At 46.0% G+C, this 25593-nt stretch overlaps 1 protein-coding gene and 1 pseudogene across 1 annotated transcript in view; both read left to right on the forward strand.

Moving 5' to 3' along the window:
* LOC119378224 (cytoplasmic dynein 2 intermediate chain 1-like) overlaps positions 1–15004 on the forward strand; it is a 69446-nt gene extending 54442 nt beyond the window's left edge. Inside the window, exons 20-23 of the mRNA XM_049411725.1 lie at positions 84–129; positions 406–580; positions 5755–5812; positions 14883–15004. Coding sequence (XP_049267682.1) covers positions 84–129; positions 406–580; positions 5755–5812; positions 14883–14990 — 387 coding nt within the window. The 3' untranslated portion in view covers positions 14991–15004. The remainder of the gene's footprint in view (positions 1–83; positions 130–405; positions 581–5754; positions 5813–14882) is intronic.
* Positions 15005–17366: 2362 nt separating this feature from the next.
* Positions 17367–25593, forward strand: part of LOC119378228 (WD repeat-containing protein 7-like) — a 98036-nt pseudogene continuing 89809 nt past the window's right edge.

Below are 25593 nucleotides of genomic sequence, written 5' to 3' on the forward strand. Positions count from 1 at the left end.
TCTCTTTCTCTTCCTCTCCCTCTACGTGCATGTGTGCGCGCGCTACTGCTCTTCTTGAAGATGCTATACGCTTTCTATCGCAGGTTGCGAGCAGGAGTGGCGCTCTGAGACTGCACTTCCTCGAGTACGGTAAGTGTTTGTAATCTACAAGAAACGTTTCAGTAAACTTGTAGCTCTGTCGTCGAACAACGCAATGAGTGTGCCCTGCGCGGCAGACGCACGACTTGCAAACAAGTCGCGTTATTATTGTTAATGGAGCGACTCTCCCAACTCTCCCGTGGCCCAGTTCGATGAGGAGGAGGGGCAACAGTGCGCTTGACCCCCTCCCCATAATTGGGGCCTGTGTGTATATATGCGCAGCTATGCTGCATATTTCCTATTTTTGGTATTCTCCCTTGTCGACAGAGCAAGCCGTATGGGAGTGGGACCCGCTGGAGAGAACGGAAACTGGAGCGCTCCTCTGGAGCCCCTGCGCCCCGACGCAGTTCCACGTCACCACTGCGGCTGGAGAGGTGGCCACCTGGCACTTGTCGACGAGAAGCGATGGCCCCACACGAGTCGCCACGTTTCCCTCTTCCAGGTACGTCACGACTCTGCGCAGTGACCGCTATGACACTTTGACTGTCGTTGCGGAATCAGTTAAGGAAAGAGGTTTGACAATTGTGCACCTATCAGCGCACATAATGGGAATAGTTTTTTGTAGTTCACATAGACCGGATCGTCTATCTCACACATAGGCGTGCGCAGGGTTCCTCATCAGGGGAGGGGGGGGGGGGGGTTGGGGAAGGTTCGTCGCAGCGCCCTCCCCCCCTCCATACTAAGTCAATGTATGGGGCAGACTTTGCCCCCCCCCCCCCCTGCCCCACCCCGTGCGCATGCCTATGACTACACACTCTCGTTTCAGATAAAATAGGTTCCCTTAGCAGGGGTGGTTCACCGTACGGTGTAATACCATACCATCGGGGTCGACATGCCATTTTTAACACGAAAGTGTTTTTATGCCGGGGTGGCACCAAGACTTCACTGACGTATTTCAGTCAGGGATATGACGTTGGTAAAAAGCACACTGATGGATTAGAAAGAAACAAACTGCAGAAAAAGTTCCGCCGCCGCGAATCGAACCCACGACCTCTCGGTCCGTTACGATAGGCGCCCGGCGCACTACCGACAACGTCACCGACGCGCATGCACGAGGTTCTACAAACGCGCCTTATATACCTCACACATTCTCTCTCGCACGGTGCTCTCTGATGGCGGGGCTAGGCGGGGCGGGGCGGTGCCGCCGTCTGTGTGCGGTGAAGTGAAGTACTGCGTCATGAAACTAACGAGCGCCAATAGAGAGTGATTTGGCGACGACGCAGTTGAGCGTCCCGATGCTAGCGAGAGACGCTGGCCGCGCTAGCATCGAAGAGTCGCCCAAGACGCAGTCACGTTCTTTGCCTTTCGCTTCGTGTTAGCGTGTGACGGCTCGTTGTCGGAGTGCTGCAGCTTCCACATACACCAACGGTGTTTCGCCGCCGACTACGTGGAATGCGATAGCACCGACTGATAAACTGGTGCGAGTGCATGAGCGGGGCTGTTTCTTTAGGTCGCGGTGACGATCGGCTGCCGCGCTTCGGTCGTCTGGGTGGGGCCTCTCCTGCCTTCTTAAGTTGTATCCAACTATAAGGCATGCATGCAATAAGTGACAAGTGATGGGAGCATAAATGCCTTAATAATTGCATTTGGGACATTTTCTTTCACATTATCATGGTGCTGCTTAAATTGTCCTCTTCTATGCGCACGCATCATTTGTGTTTTGATGTTACTGTAAGAACGTGTTCGACATGTGCGACTGTGTGTGTTTTTTTTTTCTTTTATCCATGTTTCTGGTTTTACTGTGAAAACTCTGTTTGATGGTTTTTAATCGCCATGTTTTATTGCTCGTTGTGTTATAGTGCGAAATTTGTGTGTTGTATGTTCGATCTCTGTAAGAGCTAAGGAGTAGTCGCCCCTTATTTGTTCGCCAACATCTCACATATCAACAACAAAAAAGAAACCGTCCGAGACACTATATGTGTTTTTCTTCGCTTTTCCTATACTCTGCCGCACTTTCATACTTTTTCTTTGTTTTCGCTTTTGTAGTTTTTTTTTCTTTACTGCTAACCTGTCTTGGCCAATCTGGGGCCCGCAGTAATTAATCAGTTAATTATACCGTGGTTATGCTTGGCATCAGTTCCAAGTTTCCAAACGTTAATTGTTTTTATTTGATGTTTTTTTTATTTGAGTCTCTGTCTTCCAATACTAACACAAATGCGAATGAACGGCATCAGCGCTGTTGGCCTAGGCGCTCCTCTCTGTTGGACGGGCCAAACATTTGAGAAGAGTCTTTTACGCAAAAATCGCGTCTAAATCTCACCTCTAGCTTTTTTTTGTTCTTTTGTTTTGCTCGTACGTCATATGAAATCGAAGCTGTGCCTTCCGCAAACATCTAACTAATCAAACTAAAATAACGCATTGTTGTTACGATGACCCTTTACGATGTTGCGGTTAACTAGGTGACAGCACCGTTGCTGCTATTCAAGTCACACTTGTAAGTTCGAGGTAATTCTGAATAGAATGGAAATTATGACCGTAATTACCATTCTAATTTTTTTTCTAATATCGATCGGTCGCTTTGTGATCCGTTAGTTGCGATATGCAGCGAAGTATGCAAAAGGAGGTCCCAAGGTAGAGCAGTAAGTCGTCTCAGACCACGCAAAACTGTCCATCACGTGTTTTGAACAAAATATCGACGCTTCAGAGTATTTTGGCTCCCTTTTGACCGTTACAGGCATAGCCTACTATAGCGTTGCCGGAGGAGAAAAGCCTTGGTGATTAGCCCGCAGATTTCAACACTTTTCTCCCTACGTTTCGCCAATATTTCTAACAACTATTATTTTAAGCCATACACAACATTGTAGAGCTAGCTTTGGATTTCGCGCGCCTTCCTTTTATCTGAAAACGTAAACTGAGATCTTCCTTACTTTGAGGCAACTTAAAACACGTTTTCCGCTTTGAAGGAAAGATTACCTTTAAGGGCTCGTTTTTCGTTGTTAGACAACAATATTAATGATAACTAACAGACAATAACGCCACGGAAAGTATAGGGGGATTTTATTGGTAGTAATTAGGATATAAATCTGAAGAAAGTAAAGTGGACGAAAAGATAACTTGCCGCCGGCAGAGACCGAACCTGCGAGTCCTAGAGTCACTGGAAAATCAGAGTACCGCAAAGGTAGGCTGCACGCGGGCAACATTGAGTGGCGGCGGCCATGTCCCTTCCAGACCGTCCGGCGCGTTGCTAGCGTGTGTTGAGAAGTGACCGATGTTTTAGCCTCAGTACCGTGTTGCGCTCGGCAGAACGGCATTATGTGTGTGTTTCTTCAAGAGGATAGTAGAAGTGATTTCGAGTCACCGACAGGTATGGATCGACTGCGCGGTTAGCGGTGCAACTAATGAAACGTACGGCGAATGTTGCCATGTGCTCGCGAACCTCTCTTCATGGCTTCATCGGTCTCGTTTCGTGTCACGCCCGGGCGTGTTCGCTAGGTCCGGATCTGTAAACATAGTGCATTAGCGCAGTGACATCGTGCGAGATGCCATTTACTTCGACATTGGGTGAATCTTGACTGTTTGCGCTAGCTTTCAGTCGGTGTTCAGGTTCACTGCACTCGAGAACGTTATCGAACATCGAGAACATTCAACATTGCGTCCTTCGACTGATTGCTGACGCATAGCTGCTTGCGCACCGTGCTTGCTGTTCAACTGGTTGACATGTGTAATAGAAGTTGTGTGTGCACGGTAATTGGAAGTTGTGCGCGACGTCTTGATTCGGAACGCCGGCAGCCGAACGCACGGGCGAATCGGCGTGTGGTAGGTAAGGTGCATCTTATCTTACGATACGTAGAGAATAGGCCATCAAAAATTATTGACATCACTACTTAATTGTTTCGTTTCCTACTTCTTGTCTCCTTAATATTCCCAACGTTGCAATGAATTTGCAAATATTTTGCTGTGTTCTGACAAACAGTTCTTTTTTTTTTTTGGCGTCGCCAGCGCGTAAACAGCTGGGGTTCGGTTTCTGCACTGCAGCACTTTTTTTTTCATAATGCACTCTTATTAAAACTTCCTCGACACGGTGCTTTATGTTCTTTTGATCAGAAATAGCACATCCCGGAATTTTTAAAGCGCATGCTACTGCAACACAGTACGTATATAGACCTAGGGCTCGCATAAAATCGACTCCCTCAATGCGTTGGATCTTTTTTTTTTTTTTTTTTTTTTGCTGTGACCATTTCTCACCAACTATACAGTATTTTAAGGGCACCCTCGTGCAATGCAGCATTAGCAGCATTTTTTGCAACAAATGTAAAATACGCTTGATAACATTGCCTTATACCAAGTTTATCAACAGAGTTCCATGCTTCTGTTTTGTGCAATGCCAAAGATCATGCCACAATTGCCTTCAAGGTATACCAGTAAACAGTTAATATTTTAATAAATCTTCGATTTCGCTCTCGTGCGTGACACGCTTATAACTCGGATAGCATGCGTATCTGTTCAACAGATCGAGATATAAACAGCCGAGCAAATAGAAAGGTATGTAGTTTTCAATATCGCTGACCATAGCGAACCGAAAATGTGAAGTATCCTGTCGCATAGGATCTTTTCCAGCAAAGTTAGTGTAGTTCACTGCAGGAAGGAGTGTTATTCGAGGAGGCCGAATTCGTTCAGGGCAACTATGCAGCCACGTAGAACGGCGCTCTTTGACATTAATTTTTCCCACACGGCAAACGAGATTCCCAGAGTAGCTCACCAGTAACGTTCGATTGATGGTGAGCTACTCTCTTCTGGCATCTGCATGCAGTGGCGTAGCCAGGGGGTGGCACACCGGGTCCGTGCCCCCCCCCCCCCCCCGAAAAAAAATGTCTGCTTACGCCCCTGTCCGCATGACGCGTTTAAAAAAGCGATGAAGTACTTCTGGGGACCGTGGTACTGCGAAATGTCCGGCCACGCTCCGCATTAAACGCGCCTGCGCCCAAAGCGCTTGGAAGGGATATGGCGGCGAGAGGTCACGTGATGCGAGTAAGCCAATCGCGTCGGCGGCGGCGCGCGGAAAACAGATGCGATACTCTGAAATTTTTCCAGTGACTCTAGCGAGTCCGATGCTCTACCACTGAGCTACGGCCGCAGTCATCCTCCCGTCCACTTTATGGGCTATATATGTTCATTTAAACATAGGAGTGTTAGTCAGCGCCGGTCAGCTGCCAGCTCGCAAGATCATGTTCTACGTGACGCCTACAGGCAGAAAAAGAGTGTTCCACACTCGCCGCCATGGCTGCAATCGGCGCTTACTAATACTCCTATGTTTAAATGCACATGCATACCCATAAAGTGGACGGGAGGATGACCGCCGCCGTAGCTCAGCGGTAGAGCCTCGGACGCGTTATTCGAAGGTCGCAGGTTCGGTCCCTGCCGGCGGCAAGTTATCTTTTCGTCCACTTTACTTTCTTCACATTTATATACTAATCACCACAAATAACATCCCCTATACTTTTCGTGGCATTATTGTCTGTTTGTTCTCAATACTATTGTTTTCCGCTTCGGTGTTTTATAGAATGATAAATGAAGCGACCGGAAGTTTCTACAGGTACAACGCTTGCTGCTACTATCGCAGTCTTGAAACCTTCTTAACTATATTCAACACGTTATTCCTATTCGTTCTCTTTTCAGAGTCTTGGCAATGGACGCGGATGGAACGGCTGCGTCGAAAACATCCGAGCATTGCTTGGTAAGGCTCTGATTGCCTGTTTCTTGTGGGGTGTAACGACCGCCCATGGCGATGGTAGCGGAGCTCGATTTTAGACTGCCGTTTATGAGCCTATAGGTGTAATCACAACGGTCGCTTAAAGGGACACTCAAGGAAATGCCGTTTTTTTTCCAGTATTATTGTGAATTGCCGCTTCACAACACCAAAATCACAACTCTTGCCCCGAGAAGACGCCTGGTAAGTGAGAAAACGCGGTACAAGCAAATGCAGGAGGCAACGCCACCTTCAATATCCCGTACCAAATCACTGTGACGTCATAGATTTTGACGGCTTCTACAGGGGCCTACATAGTTCTTGATTGGTCAAAATGAACAACGTTGTGCCCTGAGGGGGATAAAGACTTAACGTGCCGAGTTTCATCAAATTTTGTGAGCCATTGTAATTAAAGGGACACTAAAGTGAAACAACGAATTGGTTTAGATTGATTAATTGTACTCTGAAAACTCTAATGACGTTAATTTCACCGTCAATAATAATAATTCAATAATAGAGGAGAAAATGAAAGTCACAGTTGGACTTTTAAATTTCGCGCCGAAATCTCCGCGCGTGGCGTCACGGATTTCAAAGTGCATTTTTCGTGCTTTGGCGACATTGGTTCAACGAAATTTCCTGAAACTTGGCATGTTAAGTCTCTGGCCCCATGAGAAAGGACAATGTACTTCATTGTTTACCAATTAGGAACTATGTAGACCCTATAAGATGCCGTCAAAATGTATGCAAAAATGTTCCAAAAGCCGGGTGAGTTCATGATTCTAAAATATTTACTCCGACTTAACGCAACAAAAATATAACAAAATTACATAGACGTCTCACCACCTATGCGGGTGGCATCCTCATTATACAACAGCGGCACCGTACCGGACATTTACAGGGACATATGTGGCGTTTTTTTTCGAAATGGGCTAAATCAGAAACCGAAACTAGCTCAAATATTGCTCCATTGGCAAGTACATTCTCTCAACTTTCCTCTAAAAGAGAGATCGAACGAAATGAGCCAAATACCAACAGCTACGTGTGCTCACAGATCCCGTTTCAAAACGAAATTGAGCCAGATCCATGCGCTGTATGGATCGAAATGAGTCAAATCCAGTATGCCGATAGTAGAGCGCTTCGGCGATCACGTGATTCGGCGAACGTGGAAGCCTCCGTGTGATTTCCCACCTAGCCTGACTACTCTGCCTGTTTTCTGGGTGTTTGTGCAAGTTTTATTTATTTTTTTTTGCCCTTACGGAGCTGGATTATCATGGATTCGGTGGAAGTGAAGAGATCGGCGAGAGATCGGTCCCGAGACGTCGTCGACATCGTGAACAGAAGCAATGTCGACGCCGACGAAGCAAGAATGGCGCCACTGCCCGAATTTCAAAAAAGTTTTTTTCAAGAATACCGCATTGAATTCTATGTCTCAATGCGAAATGAGCCAAATCCAAAGTTATCATGCTAATAATGGTGAATCCGCTGCACATTTTTTAACTGATTGTGGCCAGAAACTTCCCCTAGCCGACATGTAAAACTATCATAGAATAGCTTTGACAGCGTTGTATTTAGTTTGCATAGCAATTCTTGCCGTTTTCTCTCAAATTCTCTTTGGATGATTTGACCCATTCACTAACAATGGACTGGGCGACCCTCCGCTCAGTTGATGCCAATGTGTACTGAGGATGCCACCCGCATAGGTGCCAAACGTCTATGTATTGTTATATTTTTGTTGCTTTAAGTCAGAGTAAATATTTTAGAATCGGCAAAATGTATGGCGTCACGCGACTGGTGCGGGAAATTCGAGGTGGCATCGCCATCGGCATTTTCTTTTCGCGCGTTTCTCGCTTACCAACCGACTTCTCACAGCAAGCGTGTCGTTTGTGGTATCATGAAAGAGTAATTACTAGTACGAAAAAAGTCGTTTTTCTCTTTAGTGTCACTATAAATATACCGGACTAAGCTATCGCTCGTAGGCGTGCAACGGACAGCACATCCTGGCAGCATCTTCTTCGTTGTTGTCATCGCTCAGTCCTCTCTCCCCAGAGCAGGAGCGGACGCGAGTCTGGTTGACCTCCCTGCCTTGTCTTCTTCATCACACTCCTCCTTTTAATTGCGATAGCAATTATGGACACTCTCGATTGATTTTTGCCGTCGCCGTCATGCCCCAGATATGTATATGTATGTATATATAAAAAGGCACAAAGAAAAATAAAGCAGAAGAAACAATTACACCATACCCCGCTGAAATGAACCATGTGCGGATGCGAAGCAGCGGGGAGATCGGTCGCTTGAGCGGGAGATGGTGTAATTTTAGTGGCGAAGCTCCTTAAGGCGGCAACCGTTCGTTCCCCTCGTAGTCGTAGTCGTAGTCGTAGTAGTCGTAGTCGTAGTGCGTAACCAGTCTTACGCTTTGACCTCCAAGGTGGTGGTGCCGGTGGGAGATTTTTCCTGTGGGTTGTTAAACAATAAAAAATTCGCAGCGTTAGCTAAAAGCCGACTTCTTCTGTCTCTCATTCCCATTAGCAGCCATTCTTTACCTCCAAGGTAGTGCCTGGTGAGGATTTCTCCTGTGCGTGATTAACAATAAAAATTTTGTTTCAAAACGCCGTTGATTGATGAAATAAACCAACGAAAGACGCCAGATGTTTTGCAAAAGCAAAACGAAAGAACGCCAGATGTTTGTAAAGCAAAACGAAAAGATGCCAGCTGCTTAACGAAAGACGCCAGATGTTTTCTAAAGCAATGGTTTTCTACAACAATGAAAATTCACAGCGTACATGTAAAATTAAAGTGAGCTGCAAGTCGTCATAACTCACGAACCTTTAGTATAAACGCGCCCGATCTCACGTCGGTGATGATGTACTGGGCAGAATTCACGGAAGATTCACAGTTTACCGATGAACCTCCGCAGCTTCGCCCACTCATCATCATTCACATCCGTGGATATGCTGTGATTTTTTTTTTTCTTGCGTTTCTCGAGCTTGTGCCTTCCTCTGGCGTAGAATCAGCACTGTCTTCCAGTCTCCATCCAGCTCCCGCTGCGTGGAACTGCCGGCGTCCGAGGTATTCGACTCACCGCAGGTCGCGAGATCATGTGCGTCTGCCTCTCTTCAGTCCATGCCATTGGTGTCGTCGTGGGATTTTTCAGCGAGGGAAGGAGAGCACGAGCGCCCCGCGTCTTAGAGCCACAGAAGCAGAGAGGCGACCATCGGCCGCTCGTGCCACGTCAAGACGCCGGAGGCGTTGCTGCTGCCTACTCGTCGCAGGAGAAAATGAGGCGCGCGAGAGGGGGGGAGTGGAGAGGGGTATAGAGGGGGGAGTGGAGAGGAGGTGCTTGGAGAGGGTTTGCGCATGCGCAGAAAGGGTGGTCACGGCCGCACACCACCACCACCGAATTGAACTCCGCATGGCTGCTTCGCATCTAAAAAATTCCGAACGCACCCGACCGGGGATTCGAACCATCGACCCCTCGCTCCCCAGCCTGCTGCATCAGACAAACTCACCATGCCCCATGCATGCGCCGGCGAAATAACAGCGAGTTATTTATATACACCATTTACCGCTGTGGTAAGCAAATCTCGGAGGTGCTTGAGCGTGTGTTCTATCACGCAACGATCCTAATTTTCTTTCACTTTGAAAACTGCCTTGAGACGCGCACGACAAAGTTGCCCTTTTCTGTACCCACTCGTGATGTGAAAGGGAAAAAAAAAACAAAGGACACTGGCGCGCCTTACATCAGGACGCCTCCGTGTGGTAGGATCGCAGGGGGTCACTCACCGCCGCCGCAGTTCAAAAGAAAAAGAAATATCTAGAGCGTTTGATTCTTCATTGTCGACGATGGCAGGCGCAACGCTCCCAATTTTCTTTCAGCGTGAAAACTGCCCTTGAGACGCGCACGACAAATTGACCCTTTTCTGTACTCACTCATGATGTGGAAGAAAAAAAAACAAAGAACACTGGGCACACCAGGCACACCTTGCATCAGACGCCCCCGTGTGGCAGGAAACGCAGGGGGTCACTCCACGCGGCACAGTTTAAAAGAAAAAGAATTATCTAAGAGCATATGATTCTCCATTAGAGAGTTTAAGAATTGGGGACCCAAGCTGCGTCGGGTAGGCTGCTCTTTCGTTCGGAGGATCAGCAGAGCTTGAGAACTGGGTCAAACGCAAGCTGCGTTGGCGCAAACGCACGGGGTGCCACACGTGGTGAAATTAAAATCATGCGGGACGCGAGCCATACGGCGTCGTGGCCCTCGCGGCGTCTGCATAGTCTTGCGGTGACCCAAGACGTCTTGGGGACCCACGCTAGTTTTCGATTTTTGGGTCATGTACCAACGCGAGCACAAGAGCGTGAGAGTGGCTTGGGTTCTGTGCATGCGCCCTGGCGGCTCGCGAGCTCCTTGATCCCCAAGCTTTTTGGGGCCCCACTTCTGCTCAAGCACAAAGACGTAACAACTGCGACAGTTGTTAGTTCATACTTGCCCTGTGCATGCCTATGCGTTCTTTTCGGGCGTCGTCCTTTGTGCTTCAGCGGCGCGCTGCAAGTATCAAGCTGCTTGTCGTTCTTCGTGTGACATTCAAATTTTTTACTATCGCATTCATTGTTCCGCCCTTGCGGCGAAACTGTGACTTTTTTCCTCCTCCCTGACCCGCAGTGTAGGCCTCGTCGGGAAGCACACATCGCCTGTTTCCTTTTGCCAAATTTCGTTGGCATGATGCGTTTTGTATATGTATACATCTCTGAATAAACAAAACTAAGCCGAATTAAGTTTTGTCCCTCAAAGCGAACCATTGGCAACGATGCCAAGACAGATTGCATTTGTGCTGCTCGGACTGTTTTGTAACTATGCTCGGATTCTGCACAACGCTGCTTTTGCTGGAACAAAGAAAGAAACAGTTTGATCTGGACTCTGCCTGAAGTTGCCTCAAAACGTCGGCAGGCTGAAGTGGTGTCACGAATGGCGGTGAAGGTGCCACATTTCGATGGTGCATGAGACAAGATGAATAGGAAATTGTCCTTGTTAGTCAGCAGCGACGGAAATGATTAGGCAGCGTTTAGCCTGGCGCTTGCTGCCCTTTCCGGTCAGACCAGTGCTCACACATAGTCTAAGGAGGCCAAGTTTTCAATATTAAATAAAATATACAAAATAGTTAAATTAAACGATTCAAACTTATGGTTCCGAGACCAGAATGAAACACGGCGGGAAACGCGAATTAGGGAAAAAAAAGTAAAAAAAAAACGCAGGGGTAATACTTAAAGCGCACGTGCAAATTATACCCAGCTCCTACTTCCGAATCAATATGAATTATTAAATAGATGGAATAGTTTCATTATTACGGGCCATTTCCAATCCTAGTTAAAATACAAACATGGGAAAGTAAGGGTTCTTGCATATGAAAATCAGGATGTTGAATTCGGATTTCAGATTTAGGATAATGAGAGTGGTAACTAAGTTGAACTGCTCAACTAGTCGAGTCGGCAAAGCCCATCACGACACTGCGACATGTACACCTGACCGGGAACGAAAGATGGTCGGCAGTTATGATTCGACGAGCGTCTGATCATCAAAATGCGGTTCAAGAAGGCAGCGAGATTGCACGAGAATACAAAATGTGTCTGCAAAACCAATCTACATGGTGAAAGAAAACACTTTGAGGCACGTCTGAAGGTTGAGCTCACGAATTGAAACTTCGACACGCCCATGGCATTGTATAGCTGGGATGCGACTACGGCGATAGGTTGCAATCTGTCACAGGTTTGTGGTCATTGCCAGAGTCAGGTCCCAGTTTCGCTGGATGGGCATTCGGACCCTGTTGAACGCTTTTATTTTCTTCTTCTCCTTCTTCCTCCTTTTACAACACTTGTCTGAACAAGTGAGCCTAACCTTCGCTTCCTGCGAAGGCGACAAGTGAAGCAAGATAATCCGAAAAGGCGGCCTCCACTGCATGCAATCACAAAGGAGCGCCAAAAGGTTGGCGTGTTCATTAAAGTTTTCTCTCACTCTCTCCACAGCACAGTCTCTGCCGAATCACGGTGAACGCGTACAATGCTGCTCGTGCGGCTTTTAAAACGTTTTCCGTAGCACGCACACTTCTGCAGCACGTGATCCGAGCCAAAGACCACACCCTCGCATTACATCACACTTCAATCATCGATACCTTGCGTTCGGTTTGTGCGTGCAGGCTTTCACGCACCCTCTTGCTTACTGACTAGAGACCTTGTCGTTTCCCCATAATTATTTTTTACGCTAGAGCCCTGTCAAGGCGCTGTCATTGACATCAATAAGTTGTTCGAGCGATTGTGATTTAACGTAAGGCTGGTAATTGTTATCAGCCACACCTCCACAAAACTAAACGCTGCGTAAATGAATAGTCATGTTTAGCGCAATGGCCAGACCACAAGTTCATGCTGTATGACCTGCGGCGCCGTGTGACGCACACCTTGCTTGAGTGCCCAGCGTATAAGGACGAGCTGTCCTTGACAATCTAAGCAGCGCATAACCCTGAACTTACTTGCATGCGCTGGTTCTGTGTCCAAACTGTGACTCTTCACCAAGAAAGCAGTGTGTGTGTGTGTGTGTGTGTGTGTGTGTGTGTGTGTGTGTGTGTGTGTGTGTGGGTGTGGTGTGTGTGTGTGTGTGTGTGTGTGTGTGTGTGTGTGTGTGTGGTGTGTGTGTGTGTGTGTGTGTGTGTGGTGTGTGTGGTGTGTGTGTGTGTGTCCACGCGCGCGCGCACGAACGTATTTTTTCCGGTACTAATACAAGACCTGCATTTTTTTTACTGATTCTTATACCCACATCCTGCAATGGTCCTTTTCCACTTCTATCACTGCAGAGTGACACGTAAACGATTATACGTTGGCTGATTTTCAACAAGGGGCTCCCTTTCTCTATATATCCACGGATGCTGTTTTGCGAAGCTGGCTTTGCCGCAGTAAGACCATATGTGTGGAGAAGCCAGCTTTTTGCAAACCTTTGCACGACAATGGAAGGCGTTGTTAAGGGTTGCTTGGTTCTACCGACATCACTTGAGAACATAAAGTAAGCCCTCTAATTTTTGACAGCGGTGCTCAGACGGCGGTATTCAACAGGATGGCAGTCCTGCGAAGAATGGATCCTAACGGCTCCTTTAGAGCGATAAAGTTTCTACTCTGAATCAAACTACCTTTGGGCCGAACCACTGCCAGCGTCCATCTGAGTTCAAGGTTACGGTGTTGAGTCTACGCACTTGACTCAACAGAAGGTCACTTGACACCCCCCCGCCCCTCCAAGCAACCCCAGCGTTTCCCTCACTGCCCACCTCGATGCAACACGGGTTTGCAACCCCTAAGACAAAATCCTGCCGCCGGCCCATGGTTGACCGTCTCTGAAAGGGCGCATGAGATGCTTAAAAGGACACTAAAGAGAAGAAAACGATCTTTCCTTGTATTAGTGAAGTGCTTATTCACAAATTCAAAATCGCCACGCTTGCCGCGAGAAGACGCTTGGTAAACGAGAAAACGCGCAAAAGAAAATGTGGTTGGTGACGCCACCTTGAATTTCTCGTACCACAACGCCGTGACCACATGTCTACTATGCCCAACGTATAGTTCCTAATCGCTAAAAATGAAGTATATTGTCCTCTGAGGGGGACATAGACTTCACATACCAAGTCTCAGGAAATTTCGTTGAGCCAATGTCGCCAGAATACGAAAATACGCTTTGAAATCTGTGACGTCACGCGCGGCAATTTTGGCGCGAACTTTAAACATGAAAGTTTGACCTTGATTTTCTCCTCTATTAATAACCTATGAGGGTGAAACTACGACATTAGAGTTCCCAGAGTACAATTTATCAATCTGAACCGATTCCTTGTTCACTTTAGGGTCCCTTTATTCAGCTTAGAAGGTGGCGAGAAAAAAGAGCTTCGAGCCACTTCCAACAAGTGTGCATCGCAATGGAATACTTGCCATGCGCTTCTTCTTTTAAACGTACAAAAAGATGGGACAGGGGGAACGATACGACAAGGCGCGTCTTGCAACTTTTAAAGATGAATGCGGTGCCAAGTAGTTTAGCCCAATAGCAATTTTCCATGCGTTTTACCACGCCGCTTGCATTCTGTCGGGCTAGCATAATGAGCAGAAACACGAAGGTTAACAAAGGGAAGCTAGATAAAAGTTGGGGACTGCGTAACGAACAGTGAAAAGAAAATATGTCAGGCGTAATCGGGCTTTAAGGAAGGAAAAATATCAGGCGCACCCGGGATATAAAGGCAAGAGGCAAGAATGCAGCGGTATGGAATAGAGAGAAATCAAGACAAGCAATGTTATTTGTCCTCACCGTAAGAGGCAAAAATAAAGCTGAGAAGTCCATGCAATTAATGTGCACCGTGTAGATAAGCGGTGACTGGTTGAGTTACAGAATGTACGCTACACGATAAAGGATGCTATATAAGAAAGAAACATAAGAAAGCGCAATTGAGGACGGCAGAGCATCGGACGCTGTGGCAAAAGTAGGAAATCTGCAGGAATAAGATGGACCACAGCCGGTCAAAGACAGGGCCAATTGTAGGTCGCTGGTAAAGCCTTCGCTCCGCAGCATCGCATTGAGTTCCCATGTAGATTGGGACGTCGATTGATTACCATTGTGAGGGTCGTGACGATGGTCGACCTTTTATGTACCTGCCGCGCCAGTTCGCCCGTGATCTTGAATCTCGTTGCTCTCCCGATCATGAACGGAGAAGACACAAAATTAAGGTCAAGCACGTCCTTACGATGCGAATAAAATAAATTAGACTGGATTTTAACTTGCAGCGCAGATGTTATAAAGAACAGTTGAAAAAATAAACATCGCGCACGGAACGTTTTTGGTTTCCTAAGGGGCAGTTGGGTTTGCCCGGTACGTTCCCAGGTCCGCACGACTATGCCGACTCTTACGCTACCCTCGTGCGCTCGTTATTTTATTTTTCTGCTCCGAAAGACTCGAGCGATCTGTCACTAGTGATGCGTTGTTGGAGCATTGATTCTTTCCCAGTCGCTGGTTCAACAACATATGACTTATGACTGGACGTCTTCGCAGGCATTGGCCATGGACGACGGCGTAGTGCAAGTGCATCTGATGGGGCCCGCGGACAGCAGTCACCAGCTGAGTCGCGACCAGATCCAGGAGAAGCTACTGAACCTGTAGAAATTAATAAAACACACTTATGTTTTCAACTTCGACGCACTGTTATGTTATGCTAACACTGTCGGGTGGAGGGATCGTCGAAAGTCGGTTTCGGTTATCTCGTGACAAGAATGTAAAAGTGCTACTGAGGCTGCGAGCGTGCATGCGTTCACACAAATCTCCCGTGTGCTCGACTAACCATTTCATAAGCACTGCTAAATAGGCATATCGCGAAACTTGTAGCGCACTAAAAAGGACACGGACGAAGAAAGTGAAAAAGGGACGTCTGTATTCACTTCCTTCGTCCGTGTCCTTCGTAGCGCGCTACAAGTTTCGCCACGTATCCCCACCAGCTAGCCCATTCTTACATCTTTTCATGGCATACCGATTGTATTTATGTGCGATGTGGCAAAGAAAAAGGCTGAGCACGAGTGCCCACTGCGATGGAAGCGGCACCACTGCGAAACGCTGCGCTGCGGGTGACGACCCGCAGAAAACGAGAAGACAGGACCGTTCACACGCGCTTCAAGAACTCCACGTGGGTACGAGCTATAGGAACGCCATACAGAACGCAATAAAAAAAGAGTATTTGTATGGTTTTCTCGGGGCGAAACTCTCGCCACCCCTCCTCCATTTCATTGAGGCAAAAACCAGTCAAAAAGGCGCCGGACAAAGGGAAAGTGACACACACAACGACTGGACTAGCAACTGTACTTTATTAATTGACAGCAACTCCCAGAAGAACCACGGCGCATGCGCTGATCACGTAAAACCATGAAGCCAAAACATGAAAAAAGCAAAAAACCGGCCTACATGACGGCCAAGAATTACCGCCAGAATGACAGGAACTCGCATTCCTTCTGTGTAATGAAATGGACGTAGTGCTGACACAGTCGTCACGGTGCATGTTGATATGATAAGCTTCAGGGGCGTAGCCAGAAATTTTTTTGGGGGGGGGGGGGGTTCAACCATACATTATGTAGGTTCGTGCGTGCGTTGTATGTGTGCGTGTATATATGCGCAAGCAAAATTGAAAAATTTCGGGGGGGGTTTGAACCCCCCAACCCCCCCCCCCTTGGCTACCCCTGATAAGCTTCAGGGATTTCGCGCTCCTATTTGCCCCCACCTCTACCCGAATCTTAACATTGGAAAACGCGGCACACAACCACAGACCCAATGTTAAGATTTTGGGTAGAGGTGGGGGCAAGGAGGAGCGCGAAATCCTTGAAGCATATCATATCAACGTGCACCGTGACTACTGTGTCAGCACTACGTCCATTTCATTACTACAGAAGGAATGCGAGTTCCTGTCACTCTGGCGGTAGATTCTTGGCCGTCATTAGGCCGGTTTTTGCTTTTTTGCTTTTTTCATTTTTTGGCTTCTGGCTTCATGGTTTTACGTGATCAGCGCATGCGCCGTGGTTCTTCTGGGAGTTGCTGTCAATTAAAAGCGCACTTGCTAGTCCAGTCGCCGTGTGTGTCACTTCTTCCCCTTGTCCGGCGTCTTTTTGACTGGTTTTTGCCTCAGCGTCATGCATGTACCAACTGACCCAGACTTCGACGTTGTTACTCCATTTTGTTGTTGTTCTTGTTGACTGACAGCAGTAGCGTAGCCAGGGTGGGATGGTATGGGACGTTCAATTTCTTTCCCCTTCCAAATTTATTATATTTTATGTGTGCATATATACGCACATACAAGCACCGCACGAAGAACATGCATAAAAGGCACTTCCTCCCCGAAAAAAAGTTTCTGGTTGCACCGCTGTCTAGTGGCGTGCCACTGTGGTGAGGAGGACCCGCCTAGAGGCTGCCCTGGATCCGCCCGGCCCCGATACAGTGTTAGCTAACTGAATAATTTGAAAATAAGTCAGCGAACTAAAATGGCAGCAGTTTATTATTATAAATGCGTTAATATGTAAAACAATATACAGTGCTAGTATACGAATAATTCCTGATTGTACGATATCTCTAGCTGTCTCCACCTTGCTTCCAAGAAAAAATGTGATTTCACTTGCTAATGATTGACATTTATCGCCTCACTCATTAGATTCTGATTCTGAAGTAAAAAATAAGAGGAAAATATAGTTTCAGTGTCATTAAACTGTGAAGTTTAAGGCCCGCTGTAGAGAAAGAGAGAGAAAACTTCATTTATTACAAAACTTCTGTGGAGCAGTTGAAGCATGGTTTAAATATTGCCGCCCTTTTTAAACGAGCGCCGCAGCACCCACGTTGGCAGCACCCAAAACGCATATGTTCATAATTCTGCTACACACGTAACAACTCACCCGTTCAGGCCATTTTATAACTAGAAGTAAGCATTATATTTGGGAGAGATGACAGCGGATTTCTCAAACACCGCCGCTGAAATAATGGTAACTACGGTTGAATACGGCACGAGAGATCGCACGAGTTGAAAGCCGCTGGCAACACTGGACCTGCAGAAGAAGCTTTTCGCGTTTGCGGATAAGCGCTTCCTCCTGAGAATGTCTGCTACTTGCTAGAAATCAGGTGAGGAGTCATCCTGTACTTTAACTCACACCTCGATAAAATACGTAATTAAGGCCCGTAAACGTCGCTGGCCTGGATGCTTCTTCTGCGGGGGGCCGGAGCCTCGTATTCTTGTTCGAGTGCTGCATCATTTGGCAATTGCTGTCATGTTTTACCTTTCATAACCGCGTTCTCGCCCATGATGCGAGTGATTTCGTGTGTCTAGCAGCTTTCCCTGTTGATAAAGTCCACACGGGAACTGTCAATCACGCGTTGATTACGTTCGCGCGGCTCACAGTGCGACTGAGCTCTGTTGGAAGTAAACGTCAATCGTGCCGGCTATGATTTCGGTACGTTTCAGCCGAGCGAAGTGCGTAGATTTGTAAGTGTGTGCGAGCGATGGTTTAGGATACCGCGCTGATAGTTAGCCACACCAAGTAAACGCCACTGGCGATACGCAGTCATCACTGCGTCGACGCGGTGCACGCAATCCGAGCTGGTTCTGTATTGACGTGCCCCGCCCCCTCTTTTAAAAGTACCGTACTCGTAATCTTGAGTAAACGCTTTTCTGACAGATTGCATTGTCTTACCGATATAGCAGTAAAACACTATCCGAATTCAGTTTAAATTTGACCCTTAGTGATACCCTTCAAGCTGTTTTCCCATGAGCGCAGTTTTTGTGCGCGGTTGTTTAATTATTCAGAGTATCTAAAGCGCCCATACCGTAGCTAGTCACTGTGGAGAATTAGCGTATCTACCAATCCTACCCTATTGTGATCGTTGTGTTTAAAAAAAAGAAAGAGGCGCCCCCAGCTTGCATCACCTCTAAAGATTTTGTCCCGACAAAACACATTACAAAACCTCTAATGGCGAACAATTTGTCATTATATCTTAGCCATGCAGCTTCAAGCTGGTTAGGAATGTTGAAGTCACAGTCTATGTACTGTCCCACTTATGTATAGTGTAATGCTGTAGAATTTGATGGAACGAAACAATATTACTGTTCGCAGGGCTTTTTATAATGAAACTTCACCAAGGAAAGCATGACTAGATGAATAAAAGACATCTGGCTGATTGAGATCCTAAAATAAACATGTTGCAATGCATTTGTCCAGATAAGTCTGAAACTCCTCCTCCAGGTTGAAAGTACAACAAAGGTTTTGATGTATCGAAGAAAGGTTTAAAAGAGGCACTAAAAGAAACGTTATCAGAATAATGCAAACAGACTGTTGGTGCATTAGACCACATTCTTCAAAAAAGAAAAAAAGCTCTAAATGGCTGTCTGTAGCCTATGAACATGTTTACTAGATAAAACTGATTGCTTTTGAGAAGAAAAAGGTTAGCACAAAATTTTGCACAATTCTATTTCTGGTCTAGCAACCAAGATGTGGTTAATCAAAAAGGATATTTGGTAATTCGCACATGTAGGTTGTTCTTCAATCATCAGTGTAAAAGAAGTTTCTGTCCTACCCTTATGTGGAACAAGATTTTTATTTTATTTTTATTTATAGACACTGCGGTCTGGTACCAGATCTTAGCAGGGTGGATATACACGAAAAAGTACAAACAGTTTAGCACATACAGGTGACTCCTATAATATATGTTCATGGTATTGTTACGATTTCATGTTTACATGGCAATGGTGTAATGAAGAAATGTTGAATTGCCTTTAGTTTAGATGTTATTGTTGGTTACTTGAACTACTGTACATTTGAGGCATTACATTTATATAAGTGTTTTGAGAATTGGCTGAATCAACATTGGAGGTGATGCAAGCAAAACCCAATTTTCACGAGTAATATTGGGCAAAGGATTACCTAAAATCTGCAGTAATCAACACAACCGTTCACCCTAAACAAGAGTACGTAAAATTTGTACGGTGACCTACAGTTTTATTCCAACAGTTTCGAAACAGCACTCATTGCTGGTTTAGTTTCGGGTAAATTTTGATATAAGGTTGTAATATGTAGTCTCTAAAATGCAGTAGGGCTCTCAGCACTGTTTGCCTATATTTTACATATAATAGTAAAGAAAATGAAGGTTATAAAAGAGGACTAGCTGCTAGTGCAAGCTGGGCTGACAACATCCATGTAAACACAATGCTCTACTAATTGAGCTAGGGTGGCAGCTATTCTTGTATCTCCTGACATAATTACAGAGCCAGAGAGTAGACACACAACATGAAAGTGGCACCACAGGTGCTGAATTCCATCCTGCTATTCGTCTTTGTTTCCCGTGGTGTTTAAGGAACACTGTAAAGATGAACCAACTCACCCAGATTAAGGGACTCTAAACCAGTTCTCAGTAACCTCATCATAATGAAATTGCACCTGTCACGAAAATGGCTTTGTTATATCAGTAAATTCGTTATAAATGTATATCCGTAACACTGTACAAATGGCGACACAATTCCTCGCTTACTTCGTTATAATCGAAAATTTGTTGTATCTGTATTTATTGCACGGAAGTTCGACTGTATTCACAGCCATCATGGCCGCTGTGCAACATCCCTTTGAAGCAGAGATGTCATATATGGCATATGACCTCAGGGTTTGAAAGGGGAGCAGTGGAAGGTTTATAATTCATGAGTCAGCACAGAGTGGTCAGCCATGTTGCTGTTTTTGCAGTGTCTCGTCAGCCTGGTGATCGGCACGGCATCACCATGACCATCTCAAGCCAGCTGGTGGTTCCCATGACGCTGTGGGGCAAGATTGCCCCCACCCACTGCATGTCATCCGTGTTCATCACGAAGGACCAGAAGATGATCGTGACGGGTTGCAAGGACGGCCAGATATGCGTCTGGGACATCGTAGACGGAGCTAAGGTAGGTCATCTCCCGCATTCACTGTTAATGCATGGAAATGACATTTGGGTGACTCAGCATAAACTTGTTATCAGTTAAAGGAAGCATGACAGACAGAGGAGGCACCTATAATTTAATACAAGTTCTTGCGCAGTTTTTAAATGCAAGTTTAGGACACTAATTCAGGCATTTGTTGGAAAGAGCATAAACACTCGCAGGTCACCAACTACCAACTAATTTATTAAAATTGAAGATGAGGAATGAATGAATTGAACCTTTATTTCGCAAGAGAGGAAGGCGCTCAGCCGCAGTTTGGGAGTAGGTGGGGAAGGTATTGTTGGGTGAACAGCATAAGCACAATTAACATCACTTGGTGTGAATCCGTTTTCGGTAGAGGTTCAATGGAGTCGCTCTCGCGCGAGATGGTCGACCTCTTTTACACCACTCGAAACAGGCCACTTACACTAGCATAGTTTGCAAGTGCTTTTTGTGCTTCATCATTCGACTGTAGTACGTTTCCTAAAGCACTTATGTCGTCGTGTCGCAAGTGTTGGATGCGTGTTCTTCCTTGCGAGAAAGCTGAGCAAATCGAAATGAGGTGGTGTAAATCTGCTCTGCATAATTCTTGACAATGTGGGCATCGAGGAGAAGTGTTTGCAATTGCTTGTCTGGGTCTAATCCATTTGTCAAGTACATGTGGTGTGTATGCTGCATTGGCCATAACCTTATTAAGAAATATCTCTTGCTGGCGAGTAAATGCGCCCTTGTCGCTTAATAGAGGTGCTGGTGTAGCTTGTAATAGTCTTTGTTTACTGTCGGTTTTCAATTTTACGCGAATATAATGCATAAATGCTCTGCTAGGAGAGCCTGCGCGCAGCATTTCTAGGTAGGGATTGAGGTCCGCCAGGTTTGGCGACGAACTGGGGTGTGGGTGCTCGATGAATAGTCAAGCCCACCCGCTTGCGCGGCGACCGCATGAGCGGCTTCGTTTCCCCCGTCCATGCCAGTGTGTCTCGGTGTCCACAAAATTTCCGCATCGATTCCGCAATCCTGTAATCTCTTTAACTTTTTTCTAATATCGTTGGCCACCACATCTTCAGTCGTTGTTGCTGTAAGTTCAGCCACCGCTTCGTACGAATCGGTCAGTATACGAAAGCTATTTCGAAGACTCTCGCTTGCTGTGTTACCTGCGTCAATCGGAATAGTGTTGACCGCTCCTCATATGGCCGACAACTCTGCATGTAAGGGTGCACCACCGGGAAGCTGGCAACTGTGATAGCCATTGTAGCGGGATGCGGATGTGCTGACACAGGCCATACTAGCTTTTTCGTGTATGATTGTTGCGTCAGTGTAGATGTCGATGGTGTTCTCAGATTTTGAGGCGCTGCCTTTTCTCAAAGAGTTGCCTGGTTTTTGTGTTGCGCCTAGATGAGGCATGATGCATTTTTTGCACATGTGTGTGACAAGACATGTCACAACTTTTAAGGTTTATATGAGCAATTAAATTTTCATCAAACAAGTGCACCTCAGTAGAAACTAAGTTTACAGAAGTATCACTGACACATCTACCTGTGTTTTTAATTAATGGTGCCTCGAAGAGTTCACAAGCTGCTTTATTACCACCCTTAACAAATATAGCGCATACATGCAGGCATTGCAATGCATGCTAAAATGCATGCCACTCAATTTGTTTGCATTGTTTGAATGCCTTCTCAGTCAATCAGTCGGACATCTGCCTGTTTGACCCGCATACGGTTTTCCAGAGCATTTATGGATAGGGGCTTTTTCTTATCCTTGACTCATCTGCTATGGTCAACTTGTCAACAAGCGAGAGAAATTGTTTAGGTCTACATTAAAATGCTGGCATTAGAAAATTGATGGAAGCTGAATGTCGCCGTCCTTGTTAAAAAAAAGGAAGCGCTGTAAATTGTATAAGTGCTCATACAGCAGCATTCAAGAGAGAAAACTGGCTACAAATATTGTATTGGATGTTCAACATTCGCCCATGTCGAAAATAATTCACTGTTTCAGTGATGCTATGAAGACAAGGTCTGCAGTGGAAACAAAACAGTGTATTTTACACGACGTCAAGTAAGGAACGGCCTGAAAGAATTAATCTTAGTATTCGGAAATGTTCTTGTTTTTTATTGATTAGATGATAGCAAAACGATATAAAATAATTGAATGTTTAGCTGCTACATATGTTGCTGGCTTAGTATCTGACCATTTCAGCAGCACTTCGATCAATACAAGATCTGCAGGTGTTTATGTAGCACTGTTTTCGGTTAAAATTGGCTGAAATCAGCTGCACTACATATAAAAGTCACGTTCTTTTTCGTGACTTATGGAGTCATTGGAAATGCACTTTCAGTGTGAAATCCAAACATGAAGCTTAAAGGGGTCATGAACCACTTTTCCAAGTAATGATCTAATGGCCTCAGTATCGGAGTGTACTGCCTCCGGAATCGATTGCCGCAAAAATTTCTCGAATCCGTCAAGAATCAGCGGAGTTACGGGGGTTTGGCGCACGCTCCCAGCGCTTTCTCTCTTTTCTCGTGCCGGCGAGCGCACTGGAAGCTAGACAGGGAGGGATGGCATGGGGGAAAGAAGTTACGCCAGCGCGCGTCATGAAACGCGATCGCTCTCCCCGCTGTGATTCGCTTGCGCGAGTGCGGCTACCGTGTACTGAGGAGTGCGGCGCCGGCAAGTGGCGGCACCCCGCGGCAAGAAGCGCATCTGATCCGAACGCCGCTCTCGATTTACGTCGGCTATCGGCCAATAAGCATGCTATGTCTCTTGCGACGTACAGCGGACAGACGCCCCGCCCACCGACGAGAGTGAGAACCGGCCTCTGTTTGAAAAGAGGGTGCCTGGGGAAACGGCAACTTCGCGCTCCTTTGGCCATTACGCGGCGCGCACGACTGTAATATTTGGCAGAGCAGTTCATAGCCGTGTCAGCTTTCCGCAGGATGTGTTTTTTCAATCAGCCCAAGGGGTGCTTCATGACCCCTTTAAGCCTTAATTTTCTGATATAACTTCTAGTGATCAACTTGCAAAATAAATTAAAATTGATTTCTTGGTGTATACTTTATCTAAACTGCAATAGCATAGCAGAAATTTTTTCGGAGGGTGTTCAATCATACTTTATGTATGTTTGTGCATGCATTTGTACGTGTGCTTGTTTACCATATTTTTTCTCACATATAACTCGCATCCCCGACTTTAACTCTACAAAAAACAAACACATGCATATAACTTCCACATATAACCAGTACCCCCAATTTTTTAAGCACATTTTTCCGTCCATTTTTTAATGTGGGTTATATGCGAGAAAATACGGTATATACACATAGCGTGAAGCCCCCCCAATCCACCCCTTGGATACGCCAGTGTTAAACTGATTTATAAGTGTTTATTGTCTTTCTACAAGCTTCAGCTTACAGTGAGCGCTGTGTGTTGTCCTCTCCTTTTTCTTGGTTAGTGTTTGGTCTTATTGCTTGCAGACATGAATTTATATTGAATTTAATTGAAATGGATTAAGCCATTTAGGTTTAGCTCACGATGAGGGGTAACATTGTATGCTGGTGGTTTATGTTCAAGTGTGTGGTACATTTAACATGTCCACATGGGTGTTAGATTCTTGTATGTGTAGTTCAGAGTTTGTACAGTCATCTGGTTGAGAAGGGATTTGAAATGGAAGTGCTGCATCAGATCGCATTCACTAATGACAATATCTGCCTGCTTTGAGTTTTCTTCTTCTTCTGCAAATTAGAAGTAAGAGGATAAGACAAGTGCTATCTTGTCGGAGCTTCTTCTTTAACTGTTCCCTGTGGTTCACACTGTTCACATTCTTCCAATGTTGTTAGTTCAGCCCCTTGTCCATTGTGTCTCCTTTTCAATCTCACTGTTTTCTTGGGCTGCCTTTGTAATAACTAGTAAGTACACTTCCAGCTGCTAACCCTCAACCTTCGGAATCTGTGCAGATTGTGCCCCGCAGCATGCTGTTTGGCCACACTGGTCCAGTTCTGTGTCTGGCCAGTGCCTCTCCATCTGGGGACGGCTCACTGCTGGTCAGCTCCTCCGAGGCTGGGTATGTGGACATGCTTTGCTGGGTGACCGATACCTTAAAGAGCACACTAAAAAAGAAACAAAAAGAATTGTTTGAAGTGTACCAGGGGGTGGATTTTGCTAGCAGAGCTGGCTGCAGCCCCATTTAGTATTTGGTTAGTGTCAGCAGTAGAACGGCATGGCATACCACTGGTTCTTACGTCTGTGCCCTAACGTGAGTGCCAACATTACGTCAGCCTATGAGCTACCATTTAGGCATCACGGTGTGGTCGATGTGCCTGCTAAGCCCACGATATGCACACTACTACTAAATTTGTGCACGGACGTCGACCCTCTTGCAACGCTTGGCCCAAAGCCAAATAATGGGACATCGGCAGTTGATCGGAGACTGTTGCACGTCATGTGTCGATTCCCACAATACATGGGATCTGGAAGGCTGACCAGCTCATGTTCTCTGCGTTAGACTATAAAATTAATCTTCCTTGCTCCAGTAGCTCTAGCTAATAGTACACAAGTGAAATAGAAAATTGCCTACTATTTACAACATTATAAAAGCCACACGAGAAGAAACTTAATAAGCCAGAAAAGCCACTGGAATGAAGCGTGGGCAATGACATCACATTGAAGTTCTCGCACCGGCTTCTTCCACCATCGCGTGGTCTGACAGTATCTGGTCGTGCTTAGTTGGTTTTCTTTTTAAACAGTGGAGATATACAGCATTGTACTGTATAGGAGCCATGGAGTGGACGTGGCAAAGTATGAAAAACGTGCTTTTTTTTTTTGCCTTTTTTATGCCTGCATCCCTGGCGCTGTCCTGTTTTAAAAAATGAGTGATGAACTAGCTTATGTTTTTCCGATGAGTCTGCTGCTTGAAGTTAATACTGTTGAATTGGCCAGTGTGTCAGCCTAGTTTTCTAAGGTTTATTTGCTAATACTGCTGTTCTTGTGCAAGAAGCAGAAGTAGTAAGTACAGGTAATATTGAGCTGTAATATCTCTGCGTGCAGCGAAATGTCCTTGTGGGACTTGACGGATGGCAGGTGCCTGGAAAACAACAAGCTTCCCTACGTTCATACGCATATGCAGGTGAGCTGTGCATGGGCAGGCTTGTCAATGTTACCAGCACTTTTGTGTCATATTCTGCAAGGAATAGTCATGTTAACAAAGGCATTGTAGTATAGTTCAAATAAAACAGATGCAAACAACACAAGGCAGGACACAGCTAGTGCTATGGACACCATGGTTACTGCATGGCTTGCCTATGATTC

The sequence above is a fragment of the Rhipicephalus sanguineus genome, unplaced genomic scaffold, assembly GCF_013339695.2.
Source record: "Rhipicephalus sanguineus isolate Rsan-2018 unplaced genomic scaffold, BIME_Rsan_1.4 Seq742, whole genome shotgun sequence".
Lineage (NCBI taxonomy): Eukaryota > Metazoa > Arthropoda > Arachnida > Ixodida > Ixodidae > Rhipicephalus > Rhipicephalus sanguineus.